The sequence below is a fragment of the Macaca mulatta genome, chromosome X (assembly GCF_049350105.2).
Source record: "Macaca mulatta isolate MMU2019108-1 chromosome X, T2T-MMU8v2.0, whole genome shotgun sequence".
NCBI lineage: Eukaryota > Metazoa > Chordata > Mammalia > Primates > Cercopithecidae > Macaca > Macaca mulatta.
Genome location: NC_133426.1, coordinates 114,525,471 through 114,548,177, shown reverse-complemented (window position 1 = coordinate 114,548,177; position 22,707 = coordinate 114,525,471). Strand labels below are relative to the sequence as shown.

Here is a 22,707-nt window from a genome sequence, read left to right as displayed (position 1 = left end):
GATTTGGAGGGACTCAGGCCAAGTGAAGCTCCACTAGAAAAAAGGACGGCTCTGGCCCTGATTGGTGTTCCTGCCTATTAGCTGGAGCTCTCTTAGTGTAGGAGCGTGTTCCTGCCTATTAGCTTGGCCACGGAGCTCTCATTGTAGGAGCTCCGCCTCCTACGCTTCTTCCCTGCTGCTCTTAGAACCAACGCACTGTGGGTTCCACCAGGAGGCGCCTCTGGTGCCTCTCCGAGCTTCTGTGACGCAGGCAGAGAACGTTCAATGTCTTGGGCACTAGATGGCAGTATATACTGCCCTATTTCAAAGGCCGGACTTGTGAATGAAGGAGCCGATGGGGGGTGGGGAGTACTGACTGAAACGTAAGTCAGTTTTACGTGAAAACTGAACATCATGAAAAGTTTAATTTTTTCAGGCACTAATAATTATTTAATCCTATACATTTAAAGTATTCCAAGTCTCTGAGTCCTGAAACACCCTGGAAACCCACTTGCCCAGCCCGAACATCCCTCCATCTTACAGAGCTGGGGTACGCCCCTCAGGCCTGTGAACATGCAATCGCTACATCTATTGAAAGGGTAACGACAGACGGAGATCAACTAAGGTGGCAGGTGAGGTTCAGAAAGGGAGAAGGAGAGCAAATTTGGAGAAATAGGAGAAGGTAAGTGAAGTGAGGAAAAAGAGGGGTGCTGAAGTAAGAAATGAGGGGAAAATAAGGGAAATGGCGGGGGGGGGAAGAGAAAAAGAGGAAAGGGGAGAAAGGGGAAATGGGGAAATAGAGAAAAGGAGAAAAGAAACAAGGAAAGAAAAGTAAAGGAATGGAAATGAGGGAGAAAGTAGAGGAAATGGGTAAAGAAAAAAAAAAGAAAAGAGAAAAAAGAAGGGAAATAGTGAAATGAGCGGGAGCAGAAGAGCAGAGAGAAGGAAGGGGAGGATTGAGGAGAGACGGCGAAGGGGCAGAGGGAAGCCGGGAAAGGGACTGCCTCTGAGGGGTTCAGGGAAGAGAGGACACAGCGAGCCGGGGAAAGGAGGTGACGATATCGTTAAGTAAGCAGAAAGAGACAGAAACTGAGGAGAGTTTGAGCGTGCTTCTGTGAGTTTTGTTTACAGCATTTATTGGGTACTCCTGATGTGTGCCTGGCACTCTCTCTCTACTGAGGCAACCGCTCTCCTTACACGCCGCCCGCCCTCAAAAAAGCGGGGGGGGAGACGGATGGAGGGCGGCGGTTTAAGGCTACAACACTTGGGGCTCTCGAGGGCGTCGTCTCTTCTGTAGGGGGACCCATTCGAGGTGAGACTAGAGACATTTGCCCTCACACTGAGCTCGAACCCCGCGAGACCAGGCCACTAGGGGGGCACGGCAGCCCGGGTGGGCTGCGTGCGTATTTCTGGCGGAGGATGCGCCATGAGCGCTGAAAGAGCCTGAACCGAAGCGTCCGGCTCGCCGAGAGAGTGAGAGCCCGGCCGGCTCCCAGGAGCGCGGGCGAGGGTGCAAGCGGCAGCGTGGGTGCCAGGGCACGAGGGTGCGGCGGGGCGGGGCGAGGGGTGGAGAGGCAGGATCCAGCCCGCTCGGGGCCCCCGCCAGCCCGCCGGAGAAGCGGCGGAGGAGCGTCCTCCGCCGGCCCCTCTAGGGTAATTTACATGCTGTCATATCCCAGTGCTGACTCTCGGGTGTGCAGATCGCTCACTAGCTCACTCGCTCTCAGCTCCTGCCACCGCTCAGCCGTCACAGCCCAGGGGAGCCCGAGAACCGGAGAGCCTGCAAACCGAGGAGGGAGGGAGCAAAGGAGGGAGGGAGCAAGGGCGCGCCCCGGCTCCCCCTCTGCCCTGCTGCCCGCCCTTCCTGCCTCCACAGGTCCGCCCCAATCCCCGCTCACACTTGGGAAACTTGGGACTGCGCTGGGGCCGCGTGTGGCACCTCAGGGGGACGGCCCCGGCCTCAAGAAGAGGGGGAGGAGAAGGAGGAAGAGGAGGAAGTGAGCCCGAAGGATCCGCTCAGAGCTGTTTGTCCAGCTGTTTCTATTCGCACCCGGAGCAGTACAGCCAGAAGGGGGCCGAGCCGAGGGTGGCTGGCTTTAGGCGCTAATTTCCAACTCTTTTCCTCACAGCTTGTCTTTTCTAGGCACCCTGGAGTCCCCTCAGGCCAGCCCGGCGGGTGCGCACCTGCCAGCCGCCCCTGACCTCGCAGGCCAGGCGACCTCCGAGCCTGAGAAGATGGCCCAGTCCAAGCTCGACTGCCGCTCACCTGTCGGCCTCGACTGCTGCAACTGCTGCCTGGACCTGGCCCACCGGAGCGGACTCCAGCGAGGCAACAGCGGGGAGAACAACAACCCGGGCAGCCCTACAGTGAGCAACTTTCGGCAGCTGCAGGAAAAGCTGGTCTTTGAGAACCTCAATACCGACAAGCTCAACAGCATAATGCGGCAGGATTCGCTAGAGCCGGTGCTGCGCGACCCCTGCTACCTGATCAACGAGGGCATCTGCAACCGCAACATCGACCAGACCATGCTCTCCATCCTGCTCTTCTTCCACAGGTGGGTGGCTCGGCACACGGCGGGAACTCAGTCCTTGCTCGCACCAGCCTCTGCTGCACCCTCACCTCTGACAAAAGGGGCAACTAGGAAGTTCACGAGGGTTACTGGGGAGGTCTGACTCACAGGCTGCAGTGACTGGACCTTGAGGTTGCCTGGAGTACCGCGGAGCTGAGGGGAGGCCTGGCAGGTGCAAGCCCTATTCTGAAAGGTGCCTGCAAAGGCTTTCTGATGGGGACACTGGGCCCTAGAAGGTGGGCAGACACCAGATGGTTTGGAGGTAGCTGAAAGTACCCCCTCCTCAAATGGACACACTTCCATAGCCCCTTTGGAGATTCTGCCATGGGGTCTCCTTGAGTTTCAAGTTCTACCCTTCTCCAAAGCCCATTTCTAAATGTGCAAACGCAGATTGAAACTGCAAGGGCTTTAAAATTACTGAGTGGCCCTGACTGACAGTGAGGGCAAGCAAAATGTCAAGACAAATTAAACTGCTGGTGGTGGGAGAGGGGGAGGGGAAAATTTTTAAAAATCAGAGACTTGTGAGAATTTCTTGAGCCTCTGGATGGGAGGGATTCGCCTCCTTCATGGATCACAGCCTTCAATTTCAAATGTAAGCTAAGCGCAACCCCAGAGAGCACCCTAGGACACCTTGAGTGCCTCAAGAACTATGTGTGGCAGGAGGGCGGATGAATCCATGTCGTTGCAAGCATGTGTTGGAGTACGGGTCAAGCTTTCTAGAAATCCTGCTGGGGAGGCAAGGGGAGGACAAGGGAGGGAAAAACACAATGGGAAGACCCAAGGCGGCTGCTGTCCTTCAGTTTCAGACACCCTGGCAAGAACCAGTCTCTGGGAACAACTGAGGCAATTTAGAGGCAGGGCAGACAACATCAGGAAACCCAGCCATGGATTTAGTGTCCTTAGCGCCATCAGGATAGGGCACCAGCATGTGTGTGAGAGTGTATAAGGGAGGATTTATTCTTGCTCAACAACACAGGTTATGTAAAAGAAAGACATCGCCGCTATGGGAGACCTGGGTTGTGGCACAAGTTATGACTTCACCTGTTTGTATGAGCCTGAGCAGGTCGCCTGACCGCTCTAGTCTCTCTAAGGTTCCTTTTAGCTCTGAGATTCTAGGTTGTAGGCAGGTGATGTGCCCAAAGTGATAAGAAATTCTGAGCACCTACAAAATATTTGGAATGTAAGCAGGCTCAAATAGGAAATTTTAAAAGCAATCGAGAAAGGCAGGCGCTATCCTCACTTAATGCTAAGAGCAGGTTTGCCTCCCTTGCCCCAAGACAAATCCACCATCGCCTCCGCCCCAGCCCAGCCCCAGTGGTTCTGGGCAAGACAAGCAGGGCTGCTAACCTCGTTAGTGTTATTATAACAAGTCGTATTCCTCGGGAATTTTCGACACCATTGAAGCCCTTTCTCATCTATTATTTCACTTTAGGCATCAAATTATCTCATTGTCTAAAATAAACCAGGCTGATTTTTTAAAAAATAATAAAATAAAATAAACCAGGCTGCGGACAGAAAGGTTTTGAGGGAATCTTCATTTCTGGTGAAAGATTACTACAAGTGTATTCAGCCCACAGATGCTGAAATCCTGCGGAGCGAAAGCCCTAACAGGCTCCTAAGGATCCCGCCTGTCTCTGTTGGAGAGTGGCAGCAGGGGAGGGATAGTAGAAAAACCTGGAAAGAGCACTTGTAGCATTTGCATTTGTTCAACTGGGAGAGAAAGTGCCACTCCAGGCTTTAGGAAAGTGTGAGAGGAGACGCTTCCTCTGGTTCTGGGCCTAGGAGGATCAAACCTGGGTGAGGGAAGTGTGAAGCTAAAAGCCTGAGATCAAAGTGTTTACTTGTGCCACACGTCGGGAGCATCCTGGTTGTTTGGGTTTCTGGAAAGGGAATACCTCCTTTGTCATCTACTCCACTAATACGAGTTTAGTGACCCTTGGTTTCTGGCAAAGCCTGGAAATGCTACAGGGTGGAGATGTAGGCGGGTGGCGTTATAGGTATTGGTTGAGGGAGAAGCACAAATTGTAGGAAAGATGTGTGTGAGCACCCTGTCTCCTTCGATCAGAGCAACTCACTCAGCGTTCAAAACCACTGAGGAGCTAACCAGCAAGCTCTCAGGCTTTGCTAAGGCTGGGGAGTAACAGGGTCCTGTGGTAACAGTCTTATAGTTCTAAGAGGACAAAGCAATCTCTTGCCCTTTTTTTTTTTTTTTTTTTTCCTGAGATAGGATCTCACTCTGTCACCCAGGCTGGAGTGCAGTTGCGTGATCACAGTTTACCGCAGCCTCAAACTCCTGGGCTCCATCAATCCTCCCACTTCAGCCTCCCAGGTAGCTGGGACTACAGGCATATACCACCATACCCAGCTAATTTTTTTGTTTTTTGTTTTTTGTTTTTTTTTTTTTTACAGAGACGGGATCTTGCCATGTTGCGCAGGCTTGTCTCGAACTCCTGGGCTCAAGCGATCCGCCCACCTCAGCCTCTCAAAGTGCCGGGATCACAGGCGTGAGCCATTGATCCCCTCTTGTTTTCCTTGACAACTGGGACCTTAGAGACTGGGGATTCTGAATTCGGTTTAGGTTTTGCCCAGTATGACATGCTCCATTAGCAAACTAGAAGACCATTATTGCTAGTCATGGGGCTTCTCCAATATGTGGGGTGGACAGCCTTCTCCTAAGTGGACATTTCCCTTGTTATTTCATTAAATTTCCTGGGTTTCTATCATCATACTTCAGTCATCGTTTTTACTTCTATTCAATTTAATGATTTGACATTTCAGGTTCCTGTTGGGTGCTTTTTTCCTTTGTCAACTTTCAAGGCCTCTCCTGCTGGAGAAGCTAGTCTCCCCACCCCTCCTCCTGCAGTCCATTCCTCTGCCGAGAGGCCTCCTATATTCTTAGGAAGAAGGGGGCAGGGCACATTCTTGATTTACATCTGGTTTGTCTGCTTTGACCTGTCCCTGGCTCCCAGCTTCGTTCTTGGTTTCCTTGGAATACAAGAGTATAAGCAATTTGAGGGCAGGCCTGTATTTTACTTGCTTGGTTTTCCCTTGGCTTTTAGTTATACAGCCAATATTCAATAAAGGTTTCTTTAGTTGGATGACTACTTAAATATTGACGTGGTCCCTTGTAAAGATTTTACAACTTTATACTGTGCTAGAAAATTCTTATTAATGTTTAAAAGTTGTTTTCCTTCCTTTTAACCGCATGCAGTAACTCTCCTAGCCTGATGGAAGTCCTGATAGTATTGTGTATATACATATGAATCAGTGAGAATGGGCATGCAGCCTATCGTTATGTAAATGGACCTGTACACCATTGGGTTGGGGAAGAAGTGTATTTTAAACACTATCCCTTTAATCTTGTATTGTGTAACTAATAACCATAATAGATTAATAACTAACACTTCTTGAACATTCACAATGTATCTGCATAATCTTATTTACATCAACTCTATGGAACGGGTACATTTATTTATTTATTTATTTATTTATTTATTTATTTATTTTGAGACGGAGTCTTGCTCTGTTGCCCGGGCTGGAGTGCAGTGGCATGATCTCAGCTCACTGCAATCTCCACCTCCTGGGTTCAAGCAATTCTCCTGTCTCAGCCTCCTCAGTAGCTGGGACTACAGGCACATGCCACCACACTCGGCTAACTTTTGTATCTTTAGTAGAGATGGAGTTTCAACATATTAGTCAGGCTGGTCTCAAACTCCTGATCTCAAATGATCCACCAGCCTTGGCCTCCCAAAGTGCTGGGATTACAGGCGTGAGCCACTGCACCGGACCAAATGGGTACTATTGTCATGCATTTTCATTTTATAAAGAAGGAAATTGAGGCTTGGAAAAAATTAAGTATCTTGCCCAATGCATCACAATGAAGAGCAGAGCATGAATTGTCTATGAAGAAAGAATTGTTAAGAACACTCAGTAACTAAACTAATGCTAAAGAAATTATTGGAACACTTCAGAATTGTCTATGAAGCAGAGGTAAATGTGAGCTCAGAACCTTTCAAAATGGTCAAAATGTCCTTATTAGGTAGGGAAACCAACCATCCCAGTCCTGGGATACAGACTGCCTATGCTCAAACTGGAACAGTCCTAGGGAAACTGGGATGGTTGGTCACCCTATTGTTAGGGGACTCCCCCTTGTCATTTGAATATGTTTCTAATACTGGAAAACTTAGGAGGGAGATAGAATATTCTGGGCAAACAGCAGAAGTTTCCAATTTAAACGTAGCATATGAAAAATCTTCCCAAGTTGACATTTGAAGAGCCTTCCTTAATTTTTCTGACCTGTAAGGTATAACAATCTGGAACGGGAGCTTTGGCAGTATTTGTTGTGATTGTTGTTGCTGTAACCTCAAATTTTTTTCTAAGATTTTACCCAAAACCTCTTAATCAGCTCTATTCTACCTTTGACCCCAGAGCATACCTGGCAAGTGTGATCTGAAATACTCTGAATCCGATTTCCCTTCCGGCTCTAAAAACCCTAGGATTCTACCTTTAAGCTTCTGATCTGGCCCCAGCTGGTTCCCACACATAAATGCTCAGAAAATGATAAAAATAGCAAACATTTCTAATTGCTTTATGTGTGCTAATTCATGTAATACTCCTATTAATATAGTAACAAAGGGGAAGGATAAAGATTCGGAAATCAGGTTTTCAAGAAAAAATTGTGCAAAAATTATTTGTGCTTCTCTAAGTGAGTCTCAGAACAAGTAATTTCATAATGTATATTCCTGGACCTGGCTTCTGAGGTGGTGGCCACTCACACGGCATGATTTGATTGGCTGCCTGCTGCAGTAAAATGCCTAAGTTCATACTATTTAAGATTCAGTTCTCTGTCCATGTACCATCTAAAATTCCTCTGCCAGAGCACCGCTGGTATGTAGACCACACTGTGAGAAACCCTGTATTAGAGATTGCAACCCATTGTCAACTAATTTACCATTTGATTTTGAGGATGGAGTTACTTGCTGTAGAGCGGTTTTGGGTTTCTGTGTGGTTAAGCCTGTCATTCTTTGCCTTTGTGATTTTTGCTTTTGGTATCAAGCTTCAAAAGTCCTTTCATAGCCCAAAGTAATTTAAAATAACTATTTCCTGAGTGCCTAGTGGTCTGACAAAGAATAGGCATTCTTGGATTAAGGGACATTCTCCATTAAAAGCACAAATGCATTTGCAAACTTAACATTCATGGTTTGGATACTTCATGAGAACTCAGACTTGTAAGAAACTGTCTTTTTGCTGAGGCACAGATGTGAATCACATGTGTTAGGAGGCTAGTATGTGGGGACCAGTCCTTTCACCAATGAGTGAGCCTGGTGCCCTACCCCACATCTACGTGTGTGTGTGTGTGTGTGTGTGTGTGTGTGTGTGTGTGTGTGTGTGAAAGAGAAAGAGAGAGATATATTATATGTATATATTGTACATAGTACATATATATATAGTGGTAAAATAGATATAAAATTTGCCATTTTAACCATTTCTAAGTGTACGATTCAGTGGCATTAGGTACATTAACAATGTTCTGCAACCATTATCATTCCCAAAATGCTGTCATCATCCCAAACAAAAACTCTGTACCTATTAAACAATAACTCCCCATTTCCCCATTTCCCCCTCCCACTACCCTCTGGTAACCTCCATTCTACTTTCCGTCTCTATGGATTTGCCTATTTAGATATTTCAGATAAATGGAATCATACAATATTTTATGTCTGGCTTCTTTCATTCAGTATGTTTTAAACTTCATCCATGTTGTAGCATGTATCAGTACTTCATTCTTTTTATGGCTGAATAAAATTCCATTGTATGGATATACCTCTTTGGCTTATCCATTCATCTGTCAGTGGACACTTAGGTTGCTTCCCTCTTTTGGCTATTATGAAGAATGCTGCTATGAACACTGGTGTACAAGTATCTGTTCAAGTCCCTGCTTTTAATTCTTTGGGGTATGTATCTAGATGTGGCATTGCCCAGCACCTACTTTTCAACACAATTTTGTGGCCTGCTTCTCGTAGTCCACACATACGTAGGAACCTGTCATAAAATGAGCAAATGTCTCAGGGCATTCCTTGAGGAGAATGCTCCCTCTCTAAGCCAGCTGCTGGTGCTACTGATTACAATGAAAAGAAAGCTACAAAGTTTAGCAAAGTGATGGTGCTACTTGGAAATAGACGTTTTATGGGAGAAATGACATGCTTTAGAGATTGCATCCATCAGTTGGAGACTGGTAAAAGTTTTAGTGTGTATCTCTCATGAATGGCCAAGGTCTAGTGTACCTTTTAAAAGAGTAACATGTGACACCATTACTTGCCATTAACTACTTTGTATGGATTTGTTTATCAGACCTCCAGTCATGGTGACAGCTCACTGGGAATAGGGTCCTGAGGGACTAGAATATGGCAAAGCGAAGTTTGGAGGAGAGAGGTAGAGAGATGGAGCTGGAGTCCATGGAAGGCCTAGCTTGGGCTGTTACAGCATGGGGCCTGGACAGCATGAGAGTTCAAAAGATCTGTTTGGAAAGTTCATGCTCTTAAAGAAAGGTGGGAAGCACAGAGCTTGAATTTCATCTACTCCTCAGTTTTTGCCAGAAGTGGACTATAATTTACTGAGTCCACACCTCAGTAAATAATGCTTTCCAGGGTGACCTTAGTTTTCTTCCCTGCCTGAAGAGAAGGTTAACACTCCTGCTTATATTTGCACTTGCAGATAAACCAACAAACTCTCCATTTCAGGTAGAGGGTTGGCTCCTTTCCAGATCAGGTCCTGAAGACCAGGGAGTCTGGGTAAAATGGAGATGGATGTATCTGGCCAAGACTGCCAAGACCTCTAGGTATCCTGGGTGATGGAACTCTGCAGAATTCTTGCCCCCAACTGGTGGGTTGGTTGGGAGGAATGAGGTTGGCCATGTCTGCACCTGGTGGTGGTGTTGCGCTGTTGGCTCATCGTGATTCTGCTCCTACCTGAACTTTCTCTTCTTCTTATGTAAGCCATCCCTAAAGATAACTATAAAGTCATAATCTGCTATGGCTGGCTGGGTTTACATAACCAATTGGTTGGTGTCGTGCAATAGCCTCTTGAGCCCTGGAAAAACCAATGTGCTAAGTTGAGACTAAAACATGGGTTCATTTGATGGGGTATTTTGTGTGCTCAGTGAACTCAAGGGAGAGCATTCCATGACCACAGGGGTCAGAAAGATGAAATTTCGTTTTAAATAAAGAGAGCAGTAATGGCCCAGAACATACTGTGTTGTCCCAAAGTCTGCAATAATGGAACAAGGGTTAGGGCATTGCTGTAGTACCACAGCTTTGGCAGAGAAGGCCCTCCATAGAACCCCATGGGCTAGAAGGAGCCCCATGAAGGCCAGAAGGCTAGATCCCAGTTTCAGGGCAACCTAGGTTTGATGAAGAGTCAGGTCAGGGAAAAAATATCTTTTGGAGGCCACTGTCTACCATGCTGAAATCCAGCTTAACTAGAGTTGGAGTGGGGCTAAGATGCGATCTGTGAGAGCAGAAAACAAGCTTTTCTCAATGCTATTCCAGGCAGGAGGAAATTTTATCAGTAGGCAAGGTAAGTTCACTTGTACCTTCTAGCTGAAAATTCCTGCCCCAAAGTAGCTGTGGCCCTTCTGGAAACTGTGTAAGAGGCAGTAAGATCCCAGCCAGTACAGAAGACTGAATGGGAAGCTTCCCATTGTACAGACACTAGCCCAAGGGAAAACAGGAGCTGGAAGCAGGTTGGATCACTGATGACCCAGGCTCACCATTGGCCTTCCTCTCCTGGAAGCCACTTTCCTCAAATAGGTCCAGCCAGAAATCGGGCCCCTGCCTATGGACAGTGCACCACAGGGACCTTCCCCATCCTTCCTCGAAGGAAGACTTTACTCACAGAATAGCCTTGAGTATTCAACCCACTTCCTCTAATCTTCTCTTCAGGGGAGATGGAGAGCAGCTGTTCACAGCTTAGGGGTCTGGCCAGGATTCCCACTCCATGCTATCTAGGCTGTTGATTGGCTAGAGCTATCCCTAAGGAAGAAGGGGGTGAGAAGTGAGAGGAAAGGAAGCAACTCCAGCAGCTCCTTCCTGGCTTACCCCACTCCCAAGACACCCCTCCTTCAGTGCTGCCGTTTAGCCTCACTCCCAGACTAGGCTGGGCCTAGGCCAGCCTGAGGGCCCTGACTCATAACTAGCATGTCTTATGTAACAGAGCCAGGTTACTGAGGCATCACACTTCTGCTTACTCAGTGGTAGGCTTCCCTGGGGGCAGGCATTTGGAAGCCTGCTGGGGGTCCAAGTCAAGCTCATCATACTTCCCAAGGAAAAGCCTACTCTCCCCAGTGTCAGGCAAGCAGTCTGCTCAGAGACAAATGCCAGGCCGCAAAGCCTGACCCGGCCCCACACTCAGCCTCCACACTCAGCAGTAAATGTAAGCAGACAGGCAAGCTGGAGTGGACTTAGTTTGGCTTGAGGCATTTTGGAGGTGACAGGGAGGAACCTACTACAATGCACTGCTAAAGAAACTGCGTGGTGCATGGAAAGGCCCCAGAACAGGTCGCAGAAGTCCCTCTTCCTTTTGTATCTGCTTGTTGGTTCAGAAACTATTGGGTGGGCTGGGGTGGGGGGGGTGGGCTGGGGTGGGGGGAGTTGTGGGGGGTGGGGAGTGGAAACTCCAGGCTGACTGACACCAGGTGAAAGGGTTTACCGGAAGCCGGAGGGGGTTTACCGGAAGATGGAGGAGCTGTTTAAAGGAAGGCCTTTCAAGAGCCAATTTCCAGTCCATGCTCCATGAAGTCTCAAAATCCCCAGGTTGACCTGAATTCACAATGATTCTTAGCTCTCTGCCTGGCCTATTCAGAAAATTACATTACCGGCTTAGTGGAACTGAGCCCCCAGTGAAGTCAGTATTGCCAGATTCTATGATAGATTTCTCTAATAACGAATGTGACTATCTACAGCACAGAATATCCCCATCAATCTAATATTCCACTAGCTCAAGGTTTGTGACTAAACCAATAGCTCCTCTTCTTCTCTTCCTTTGTCTTTGCCCCAGTCTGTCTCACATGTGTTGCCATCAGGTAAATGGCTCACAGGTCGTGAGTAGGTGGGGACACTGCTCTCCACTCCAAGAAAGAGAGGAGAAACAGGGAAACAAAGTCAAAAAGGTGGTGTGGGAATTACCAGCAGGCATGATTTGCATCCAAAGCTGAATCATAAGTTCTTGAACAAGCTTAAGACTACCATCTCAGGGCTCAGAAGAGCTTGGCACCCCTAGCCCCCCAGATCACAGAATCCAGTGAAAATTAGGGGACCTGAGATGCAGATGCAGAATTTTCCTTCGTGGGACTCCTCCCAGGCTTCCAGCCCCTTTCTTCTCCCTATCCCCTCTGCCCTTTTGGTTCATAGGCTGTAGCAGTAAAAAAGAAAAAGAAACAAAGAAAACAAAACAAAGAAATAAATAATAAGAAAAGAACTGCTCAGTTTTAAGGCAACATAATCTGCCTGCCCAGGTGCACAGATAAATGAATGATGGCAGCACCTCATTCGACCTTCTACCAAAGTGACCAAGTACTTCAATTAATCAATCCATCATTTATTAACTAAGGGCCTGCTATGTATTGAGTACCGACTGGGGATTTATTGAATGCCTATCCTGCTAATCACTGTAGAGGACACAGGAGACGTCAGAGGCTAGGACAAGGGCCCTGAGGAGCTGAGGGTATAGCAAGTAGGAGTGGAGCAGCTACACCCAAGTTCAATGGAGAACAAAGCACTGGCATGACCGCAGGCCTCTGCAAACCTGGTCCAGCCTCCTGCTCCTTAAGGGAAAGGCCTTAAGCTTACTGCTCCCGGGGTCCGCAGGTCTGGAGCTTGGATGGTGCCAAAGCAAACTAGGAAGGGAGAGTCTCTTTATGGCGGCAGCTTCCAGCAGGGCCTCAAAGAATGGGTTGGCTTTGGCACGATGGAAAGCAGCAGGGCTTTCAGATTAGGAGAAGGGAGGAGAACCTCGCTAGTCCAGCAGGGCTCTTGAGTAGGAAGGGGCTGACCTGGGGTGGGGACACTTTTGATTCCTTCCAGGCTGGAAGCCAGAGTCACCACTGATTCAGGAACAAGAGAGAAAGGCCCACTCTGGCCCTCCCCTCAATGCCCCTCTTTGACACAGGGCAAGCCGGACCCTAGCACCCTCTCCTTGGCAACCTGGGCTAGCCCTGGGGAGGCAGAGGCCTTCGGGGCCTATGAGTAGGGAGGCACCTCCCCTTTATCCTGGAGAAAGCCCAGCAGAACAAGGAGAGTTGAGTTGGGTAGAACCAAGGGGTGCAGTCGAGGGTGGGCACCAGAGGAGCCTGGAGGCTGTGACTTCCTATCTGTGCATCTCTGGCTTCGGTCTCCATGAGGCCCCTTCTAAGGTGGGTAACAGAAGCAGGGGTGTGTCAAGGTGCTACCATGAGAATATATAGACAATCCACCCAAGTATTTCTGGAAAAAAAGTTGCTGATGGCCCTGCAGGGTGGCATTTTAACCTTGTTTGCACCTTGGTCAAACCAGCTTCCCAGATACCCTATAAATGAAAGCCTCAGGGTAGGGTTGAGAAAGGTAAGAAGCCTCAAGCTGACAGGAAGGGAGACAGAACTAGGGTGGCAAAAGGAAGCAGTCTCAGGTAAACTGGGGAAAAAAGGTGTTGTTCATGGTCAACGTTTCATCCTCACTCTCTGGGACCCTCTCCCCAGGTTAGTGTCTTGCACACACCTGTGCCCACATCCTTTCCCACCAGTACTCTGGAGAATTCATGTTTAAGTTCATGAATAGCTTCAGTCAATAACAAATATTCATTGCACACTTTCATGTGCCAGACTCAGTGGCAGGTACTGGGGATATAATGGAAAACCCACGAAAACTGTCATAGAGTAGTCCACGGAGTGGGGGAGATAGGCATTAACCAGATAGTCACGCTAATAAAGTATAGTTACAAACTAGATGCCAAGAGAGAAAAGGAATAGACTTCTGTCAAAGAGTATAACAAAGGGTCAGAAAAGCCTTCCTGGAGAAGTTACATTTGAGCTAAAGAAATGAGTCTCTAGCACTGAAATTCTAATAATCAGACCCAGGCCAAAGGTGATATTTTCAGATGGAAGACTTTCTGAGGAACCCCTGAAGCCATACCACGTAGGTAGTTCTCACACCCCTGGAAATATCTCTAGGCCATGAGCAGCCAGCAGGTCCCAAAGGGGAGGACTGACAATTTTCTGACAAGAGGAAGAGATGAGTTTGAAGCTCATGGGGTAACTAGTATTTAATGTCATCCTTTGCTAAAAATAGTCCATGACAGTATGGAAATGTGTAAAGGCTAGCCCTGGGGACCAGTGATAAAGTGGGTATAGCCTGTGGGAAGGAAAATTTGTTTTTGTAAATTATTTACTGTAAAGGAAAAAGAAACGGGGGATTGTCTGGGTTTTCTTTTCCCTTTGCGGGCTTCCTTCTGAGTTATGAATGCTTCTCATTGTACAGAGGCAGTGGGGCACAGAGCTTCAGGCTGCACTTTTCTGGGGCCCAAGGTGTAAATTTTCTGGGCTGCAAATATCAGATACTTATCCAGGCTGAAAAACAGCCTGAATGAAGAAGGGGAGGAAGGCTAGACTTTCTTCTGGGAAGGACAAATAAATTGATCAAGGGGCCCCAAGGAGTGTTCATTTGAGAGAGGTAGCCCCTCTCTCAAATGGTGGGTATGCCCTCCACAATGGCAAAGCAGGTGATAGCTAACAGCCCAGTGTGATCCAAGGGAATCTGATTGTGAAGTGTCAGGAAAAGGCCAACAGGACTTATTTAGCCAACAGGAGACAAACATGGGACTCTAGGGACCTGTGGGGCAAAGCGAAAGGAACTAAGATATTGATCTACGAGAAGTTTAAGGGTGGGGTGGAAGGTGGTAGAGAGCAAGAAGAGAGGTCAATCTTCAAATATAAGAAAAGTACGGGCCGGGTGTGGTGGCTCACGCCTGTAATCCTAGCACTTTGGGAGGCCAAGGCGGGTGGGTCATGAGGTCAGGAGTTCGAGACCAGCCTGGCCAACATGGAGAAACCCCGTCTAAACTACAAAAATTAGCTGGGTGTGGTGGTGGGCACCTGTAATCCCAGACACTTGGGAGGCTGAGGCAGGAGATTCGCTTGAACCAGGGAGGCAGAGGTTGCAGTGATCCAAGATCATGCTATTGCACTCCAGCCTGGGAAACAAGAGCAAGACTCCATCTCAGAAAAAAAAAAAGAAAGAAAGAAAGAGGCCGGGCGCGGTGGCTCAAGCCTGTAATCCCAGCACTTTGGGAGGCCGAGACGGGCGGATCACAAGGTCAGGAGATCGAGACCATCCTGGCTAACATGGTGAAACCCTGTCTCTACTAAAAATACAAAAAACTAGCCGGGCGAGGTGGCGGGCGCCTGTAGTCCCAGCTACTCGGGAGGCTGAGGCAGGAGAATGGTGTAAACCCGGGAGGCAGAACTTGCAGTGAGCTGAGATCCGGCCACTGCACTCCAGCCTGGGCGACAGAGCGAGACTCCGTCTAAAAAAAAAAAAAAAAAAGAAAGAAAGAAAAGTACATGTGCAGGTTTTTTTTTTTTTTTTTTTTTTAGTAAAAAGCAAATACAAGAAAAGTCACAACTCAGAGATGGTGACTAGCTGTTTCCCATCTACACTGGGAAGAGAACAAGAGGAAACAGGCCTACATTGTAGCATAAAGAATTGAAATTAGATAGCAGAAAGAACTTCCTGACTACAAGCATTCAGAGGAGCTGGACAAAATTACCAAGGGATGTTGTATGTAATTTATACCTATGGGGAAGGTGATGACAGTAGTGATAAAGAATTGGATAAAAGTGTGAGAGTCCTGGTTTTATAAGGACCATGGCCAAAAGTGGACAGACAGGTGGGGAAAGCAAAGAGGTTAGGAGCAGGTGCTTATAAGAAAAAAGAAAGTGTATGTGTGAAAGGTGAAGGTGTTTTCATGAAAATACTTTTATAATAAAAATGTCAATGAAGTTTCCACTGGAGATAAGTCAGTAAAACTAGCATACATTCTCCTGTAACTGGAAAAGTGTGGGAGAATGGACTGAGGAGCTGGTAGGGCCCCTTGTAGTATCCTTCAGCTCTCTTGTCTCCTGGATAAATTAGTCTCAAGGGGGTCCCCTATCTTTTACATTTTAACAATTTTAGAGCACACTTCTCTGCTGGGGGCATTGGAGTAGGGCCGCCCACTCCAAGTACTTGTTGCAGAGGAGAATGTTTTCCTCTTCATGCACACAAACAAGATTAGACATAGGCGATACAAATTAAATTAAATTAAATTAAATACAAGGAGTACAGTGGCAAACAACAAACCAGGCAGGATCCCTGCCACAGGAAACTTACAATTTGGTGGCAGAGACAGACATCAAATAGTAATTACACAAATAACAACATCATCACAATTGATGGTAATGAAGGAAAAGTGCAGGAAGTCGGGAGAACACAGGCTAAGGGGACTTCACCCAGAATTAGAAAATCCACAAAAGAAAATTCATCATGTAAAGACATGGGGCACTGCAAGTACCCTGCTGTGAGTGGTTCTTGCCCAAAAATCAGTAGTGGAAAGGCAAAATGAACCCAGTCACTGCTAATGCCCTAAGATGTGGATTTTGAAGCTCCTCCGGCTTACTGAAGCCCTGTCAGATAGGAGCAGGGAAATTTTCTCACTGCTAAGATCAGGCAGCCTTGATTTAGGCAAGTGACTCTCTAAGGGTCATAATGGCTCATCAGCTGAAAATCAGGATCAGGAAGACTGTGAAGAGCTCATCACTTGCCAGGTGTACAGGATGGAGGTCAGTGAAGAGAAGAAAGAACTAATGAGTGAAAATTGCACTTGAAATTGACCCCCAGCAGTGGCCATGTCTCCAAAATTCTATGTCCTCCGTCTCCTCTTTAAATGTGGTAGGCTTTCCTGGTATATTCTAGTATTAGCTGCAAGGTGTGCCCCAGGGCCTTTGAGCAGGAGCCCAGTCCTGGGGAGCCAGGATCCTAGAGAGGTGGGGCCCCACTCTGTTTTTCCCTGTCAGAGGGGCAGGAAGTTCTAGCCCTTGTGGGGAGCTAGGATGGGCTTCTCTGCTCTCACAAGGCCCTGGAGAGGCCACCAAGGAGCAGAGGACATTAGCCAGTATGCAATCATGAAGCACAAGTGCTTTGCGTCTAATAGACAACATCTGACAGACTGTGACCTTGGCAAGTGACAATCTCTCTAGACCTCAGTTTCCTCCACTAGAAATTGGTGGTGATGTGGCTGGGAAAGTGAAGTGAGACGATGCTCCTAGAAAGCACTGAGTGTCTCTTTATTAGTATTAGCCAAGTCAAATGTGGTACCAGAACAAAACCTTATCTGACTGGCCTTGCCTCCCTCTCTCCCGAAATCCTTCTCTCACCAGTCCTCTTCTTGCTCTGTCACTCACATACCCTCTTCTGCACAGAGCCAGATGACATCTGAAACCCAGCCTGGCAAGCTTTCTCCCTGTCAAGGCTTGCTCTCTCAACTTTCTTCATTCACACTTAGGTATAAATGACTGAGAACACTTCTGGTTTCCTTTCTTCAGGGAGGGGAGAGTGGGGAGCTGTGGAGAACTTTGAAATTTTTACCAGAGATCAAAACCTACAGAAAGCACGAAGGTGCCCTACTGGCATTGCTAGTAACTGAGGAAGATCTCAGAGGACAGTGGGCCCGAGGACGTTCTCTTCAAGCTCCTGAGCCTCTCCCTTTTCAGGGTTGGTGACCACACCTTGTACCTCCACATGCACCTTAGATGGAGACGCAGAGGCTCAGTACTGGTAGGAGTTTTCTCAGCCATCTGCCTGACCCTCTCCCATTACAGATAAGGAAACTGAGGCCCAGCGTGGGGTGGGTACCTGCCCCAAACCAAACAACCAATTAGTGACTAGCTGCAAAGGGAAACCATGTCTCCTGATTCTCTGATCCAATGATCTTCTGACTTCTCGTCTCTAGACGGCTGTGCAGCATCCCATCCCAGTAGGTACACAACATCTCCATGCCAGGAGACCAGCTTTGGGTACACCTGATGCCAAAAATGGTGATTTTTTAAAAATTTGATTTTGTTTAATGGAATTGACCAATGGTTTGGGTGTTATGAAGCCCCAGCCCTGGAATCTTGCTTCTGCTCGGGCTGGGGCTGCATGCCACAGCCACAGTCATGCAAGGGGGACAGAAAGGCCTGCTGTTCGGGTTGGAAAAGAAATCAGTTGCTGAAACATTGGTCTTTTTGAAAGTTCCAACCACAGGGGCTGGCTGGCAGAGCCGCCGTCTGGGCTCTCCCGGAGGATCCGGCCCTCCCTTTCAGTCTGAGAGTTAGTTTAGGAAACTGGCCCGGTCTCGGCAGAAGATCCCGAGGGCAGCGCTTGCCCCAGGAGCTCCAGTCTTCCCTCAGGGCCTGGGAGCTCCTGAAGACACTCAGGACCGTGAATTTCCTCCCGCCCCAACAGCCGAGCCAGCCCAGGCTGGCCCTGAGGCTCCCTGAGCACTTTTTCTTCTGAGCCTAGAGTTCCAGTTGTCCCGCCCTAACCCGGCAGCTACAGAGAAAGGGAGAGAAGGCAAGCAAGAGAGAAGAGAGCCAGAGCGTGAGAGCACGCTCTACTAAAAGAAAGGAGGGAAGCCCCCAGCCAGGTAATCAAGGCTTGGGCAGCTGTGAGATGAAGGTGGAAAGGCTGGAGGAGCCCCAGCTCGTGGAGGAACCCCAACTCGGGGAGGACCCAGAGCTTGGGGAGGAGGCCCAGTTCCTGGAGGAGCTACAGCTCGAGGTGGTAGAAAGTGGGTCAGATTTGGATCCAGAAGATTTGGGTTCGAGTCCAGACTTTGCCACCAATCTGATGCTTGAGCTTGAGTAAGTAACTCCTGCCCTTCTGTCGGCTGCTTTGCCTACTTACAAAATGGGGGAGGGGAGAGACAGGATGGTCTGTAGGGTCTCTTTCAACGCAGATATTCTGGAAGACTATGTTTCTAAAGTCTTGATATGTGAGGATGGGATGCATGGAAACTTGAATGAGGAAGTCACTGAACCCCAGAATGTCAGAATGGTATTGTGCAGGGAGAGGGAGTTCACATAAACAAGACAAAAGAAAGAGAATGAGAAGGTAGTACATAGGTAAGAGTCATGACCCCAAGAGGGGGTCCCGGCTGAACAGAACATTAAGGTCTATTTTCAAACCTCAAGGATGGGCTGGGCACAGTGGCTCACGCCTGTAATTCCAGCACTTTAGGTGGCCAAGGCGGGCGGATCACCTGAGGTCAGGAGTTTGAGACCAGCCTGGCCAGCATGGTGAAACCCGTCTCTACTAAAAAAGAAAATGCAACAACTAGCCAGGCGTGGTGGCCTGTACCTGTAATCCCAGCTACTCGGGAGGCTGAAGCCGGAGAATCACTTGAACCTGGGAGGTGAAGGTTGCAGTGAGCCGAGATTGCGCCACTGCATTCCAGCCTGTGCGACAGAGTGAGACTCCATCTCAGAAAGAAAAAAAAAAAAATCAAGGATGATGGGCTTGGAACCAGTTAGTAACGAAAATCTGGGTGTTTGGAAGTGTCATTAATGTGCAGTTGTTAATAAGGTCCTTAACCACATGTCTCCCAGTGATCCCATGTGCCCCAAAATGCAAGCGCTGAATGCAGAATGCATTTCTTGAGTTCTTTACGTATGTCTTTGCAGAAATTCTCTGTTGAATTGTGAGGGATTTTCAGATAGTGATGTCCAGATTTAAAAAGCAAATCTACAAAGAGAGACTGGTCTGGCCCTCTTTCTGAAAACCTCCTTTCTTTGTAAATCCCCACTCTCACCAGACCCACTGTTGCATGACTCAGTGCAGGTCCCTTTGAGAATCTGACTGCTGCTATATACAGCTACTCTCCCCCAAATAATGCACAGATGAGCTACCAAAAGCCAATCTGCTTGGTGGGTGTTGATATCTGGTACATTTCACTGCATTAAAATTTCATCAAAATCAGTCATCTCTCTCTGGATTACATGGTGAGAGTCTCTTAAACCATAGCAGGTGACCTTCCACTAACCAGAGAGTGCCTTTCCAGGCTAGGCATGATATATCAGGGCTCCCTATATCACAGATCATCTACAATGTGCTCCTCCAACCACATAACCACCAGTATCTAACACTGCTGGGCAAAGTGTGATGGTGAGAGTGAGTAGACGAAGAACCTTCCTCCACCTGTCCAGACACCTGCCCACAGTCCTAGTGTGCTCATTACTGCACAGTCTCCTCCCTCCCTGCTAGCCCTCCTTCTTCTTGGCTCTGTTCATTCTTTCAACAATAATTTCTTGGGTGATTTCTGGCCACTCAGTTAATCTTTTGTTGTTGTTTTGTTTGTTTGAGACAGGGTCTTTGCTTTGTCGCCCAGGCTGGAGCGCAGTGGTGCAATCTCAGATCACTGCAACCTCCACCTCCGGGGCTCAAGCAGCCTCCCCAGTAGCTGGGACTGTGCACCACCACACCTGGCTAACTTTTATTTTCTTTGTTTTTTTTTTTTTTGTAGAGACAGAGTTTCACCATGTTGCCCAGGCTGGAAGTTAATCAATTATAGATTCCTAAGGGAGAGGATCTTAGAATTCCCTCAGGACAATGGTTTTCAAAGAACCCTTAGGGTCCTCCTTGGCACCTTAGGGGCTGTGGGAAAGGGGGGGGGGAAGGGGGAAAGGGAAGAGAGTTTGGGGTATGAGAGCAGAGGCAAAGGTGAATATGAGGGAGGGAAGGGGAAGGGGAGAGTGTGTGGAGGACAAAAAGAGGAGAGGTAGATTGTGCCACAGCCCTCACCAAATATGGGCTACATATGGAAACAAGGTTGCAAATAAGATTCTATATGTTTCTTTTAAAGTTTGTAGGGTTTTGTTCATCACCTGGCTTATATTTCCTCACCAGAGAATTTTCAAGCTAAGCTCCTCCTAACTAGAAGGCATCTCCAAGTGGGTGATGGATGTTTGGGGGAGACCTGTGGGCTGGGTGGGTGGAGCTCCTGGCCTCAGCCCTGCCTCCTTCAGAGCAGTTCCACTCCTGTAAGGACTTTGTATCCAGAGACCCTGAGACCTCCCACATTAGACCTGGGAGTGGGGTAGGGATTAGGGATGATTATCTGTTAAACAACAACAACAAACTAAGTTGTAAGCCACAGAAGGATGTTAACTTCCCAGCTGCTACAAGAATCTCTTCTAAAGCACTCCCAGAGGGTGGACAGGCTGCTTCAGCTCAAAGGCAATCTACATACTTCCCTTGTTTGTTGGCCCTGATTGTTAGACTGTCTGTCTGTTTAGTCAAAATCAGCACACATCTTGCCCACAGAATGCTTTGGTCCCTCCTCTCCTGTTTCCACTGAAGGCCTTTTTTGTCTCCTGAACACCGGGGAGCAGACTCTAGAAGGAGGGGAGTGGCCCCTGGCTTCCTGGGGAAGACCAAGTTCCCAACTGGGGGCACCACGTGCTCCAAGGGGCCTATGTGAGCTCGGCGTGGACAGGCAGGTCACTGATGTGGGCATGGGGCACTCCAGCCAATGCAGCCCCTGGGGCTAAAGCAGAGGAAGTCCACTCCACAAAGGGCACTGGCCGAGTTGAGTGAAGTCTAGTATGGAATTCTCGGCAAGGGAAATAGCTCGAGGGAAGGAACACTTGACCAGGAATAAGGGCCCTGTGTTCTGTTGCAAACCCCAGCCTTGGCTGGGGCTGTCACCTGAAAGGAGAAAAAAAAATAACGGCCAGTGCCCTGGCCCTGAGAGGAAGGAGGGAGGGAGGCAGGCTCAGGACCATATCCTGGCCATTTGGAGCAGTCTAAAGCCCTGCCGGCTTTACATTGGAGAAAGAAATAAAGCCGTGCTTGTTGGCGGTGGGGACCATCTGTGTGCACTATACAGAGAGCACTGTTTCCCCAAGTGTGGTAAACATACGCTGGTGGTGTGCAAGATGATTTTAGATGGTACGTGGACTAACTTTTTCTATTTTTATAGCTATTTATTTATTTAACATGTATTGGGGGAATATATAGGTAACACATACACTCCATGATTTAAAAAAATATTATTTCTAAGGATGAGGCATTTTTTAAAAAGGGAATCTGCTTAAAGTTAATTTACAGTAAATATTAAGTAAATAACAATACTCAGATATGGCAAAAATCTTGAAAGTGGTAGACAAGTAACTGGAGTCAAGGACATGCTATTACACTGTGTGTTAGCAGACGTGTGGCAAGAGGGGCCAGAGGATATGTAACAGGAGCCGTATAGTATGGTTTGAGATGGTCTTTTCCATGTATACCTAGCTTGAAGTCCCCCTCTGACAGCCTTCTTCCAAGTGTAATAGCAACCTGCTATTTTTATATCCCCAGTGTCCTGCTCTGCCCCATGACACTCAACACTCCAGATTAGCAGCAGGCCTTTCCTTTGGTTGAAGGCACTGTCTCTACCATGTTCCTGGCAGACATGGGGAAATAGGCACTGGAGAATTGGTGGGTCTGTCCTCACCAGCCTCCATTGATTTCTTCTTGGCATCGTTCACAGGCTTTATTCAACCCAAATTAAGGGAGGTATTTCCAGGAAGCCAATCAAGAGGTTACAATATTTCTTTGAATGCACAAAGCCACAGTAGAAGGACAGGAAATATGTCACTGTGGCAATTTCACATGGACTTGCTCTGATTTCCTGACAGATTCGGATAAGATTTGGTGGGAAATATGTACAAAATCAGACTATACAAGAGGGTTCCCACTTCTACCAGGAGTTTATGATAGGTTGTGTGTAAACATGTTTGGTTCACTTCTTTCCATTCCCTGTGATACAAAACATGATTATTAGTCCTGCTACCTCCCAGGGCTCACCTTGTGGATTTCACGAAGGCGAGCCCTGGAGGGAAGCACAAAGGCGATGAAGGCTCTGGGTCTGGTCTCCTGCCTTCTGGCTGAGTCACACCTTGGGAGCCTTGTGTGTCTTTCCTATGTTAGCCAGTCCCTTGAACAGTCTTTAGCAAAAGCCTCAAGCAGAGGCAGTTGATCTTCAAACACCTCCAAGAAAGGAAATACCACAAAGTCCTTTGGTCATACATTCCAGTGTTTAACAACTTCTGCTCTCTGACATTATTCCTCCTAAT

At 47.9% G+C, this 22,707-nt stretch overlaps 1 protein-coding gene across 11 annotated transcripts in view; it reads left to right on the top strand.

Annotated features, from left to right (window-relative positions):
• The first annotated feature begins 281 nt into the window (after positions 1–281).
• Positions 282–22,707, top strand: part of TSC22D3 (TSC22 domain family member 3) — a 64,416-nt gene continuing 41,990 nt past the window's right edge. Inside the window, exons 1-2 of one of the 11 annotated variants that reach the window (XM_028841752.2) lie at positions 282–661; positions 2,109–2,534. In XM_028841752.2, coding sequence (XP_028697585.1) covers positions 2,215–2,534 — 320 coding nt within the window. In that variant the 5' untranslated portion in view covers positions 282–661; positions 2,109–2,214. 11 annotated transcript variants of the gene reach the window in all.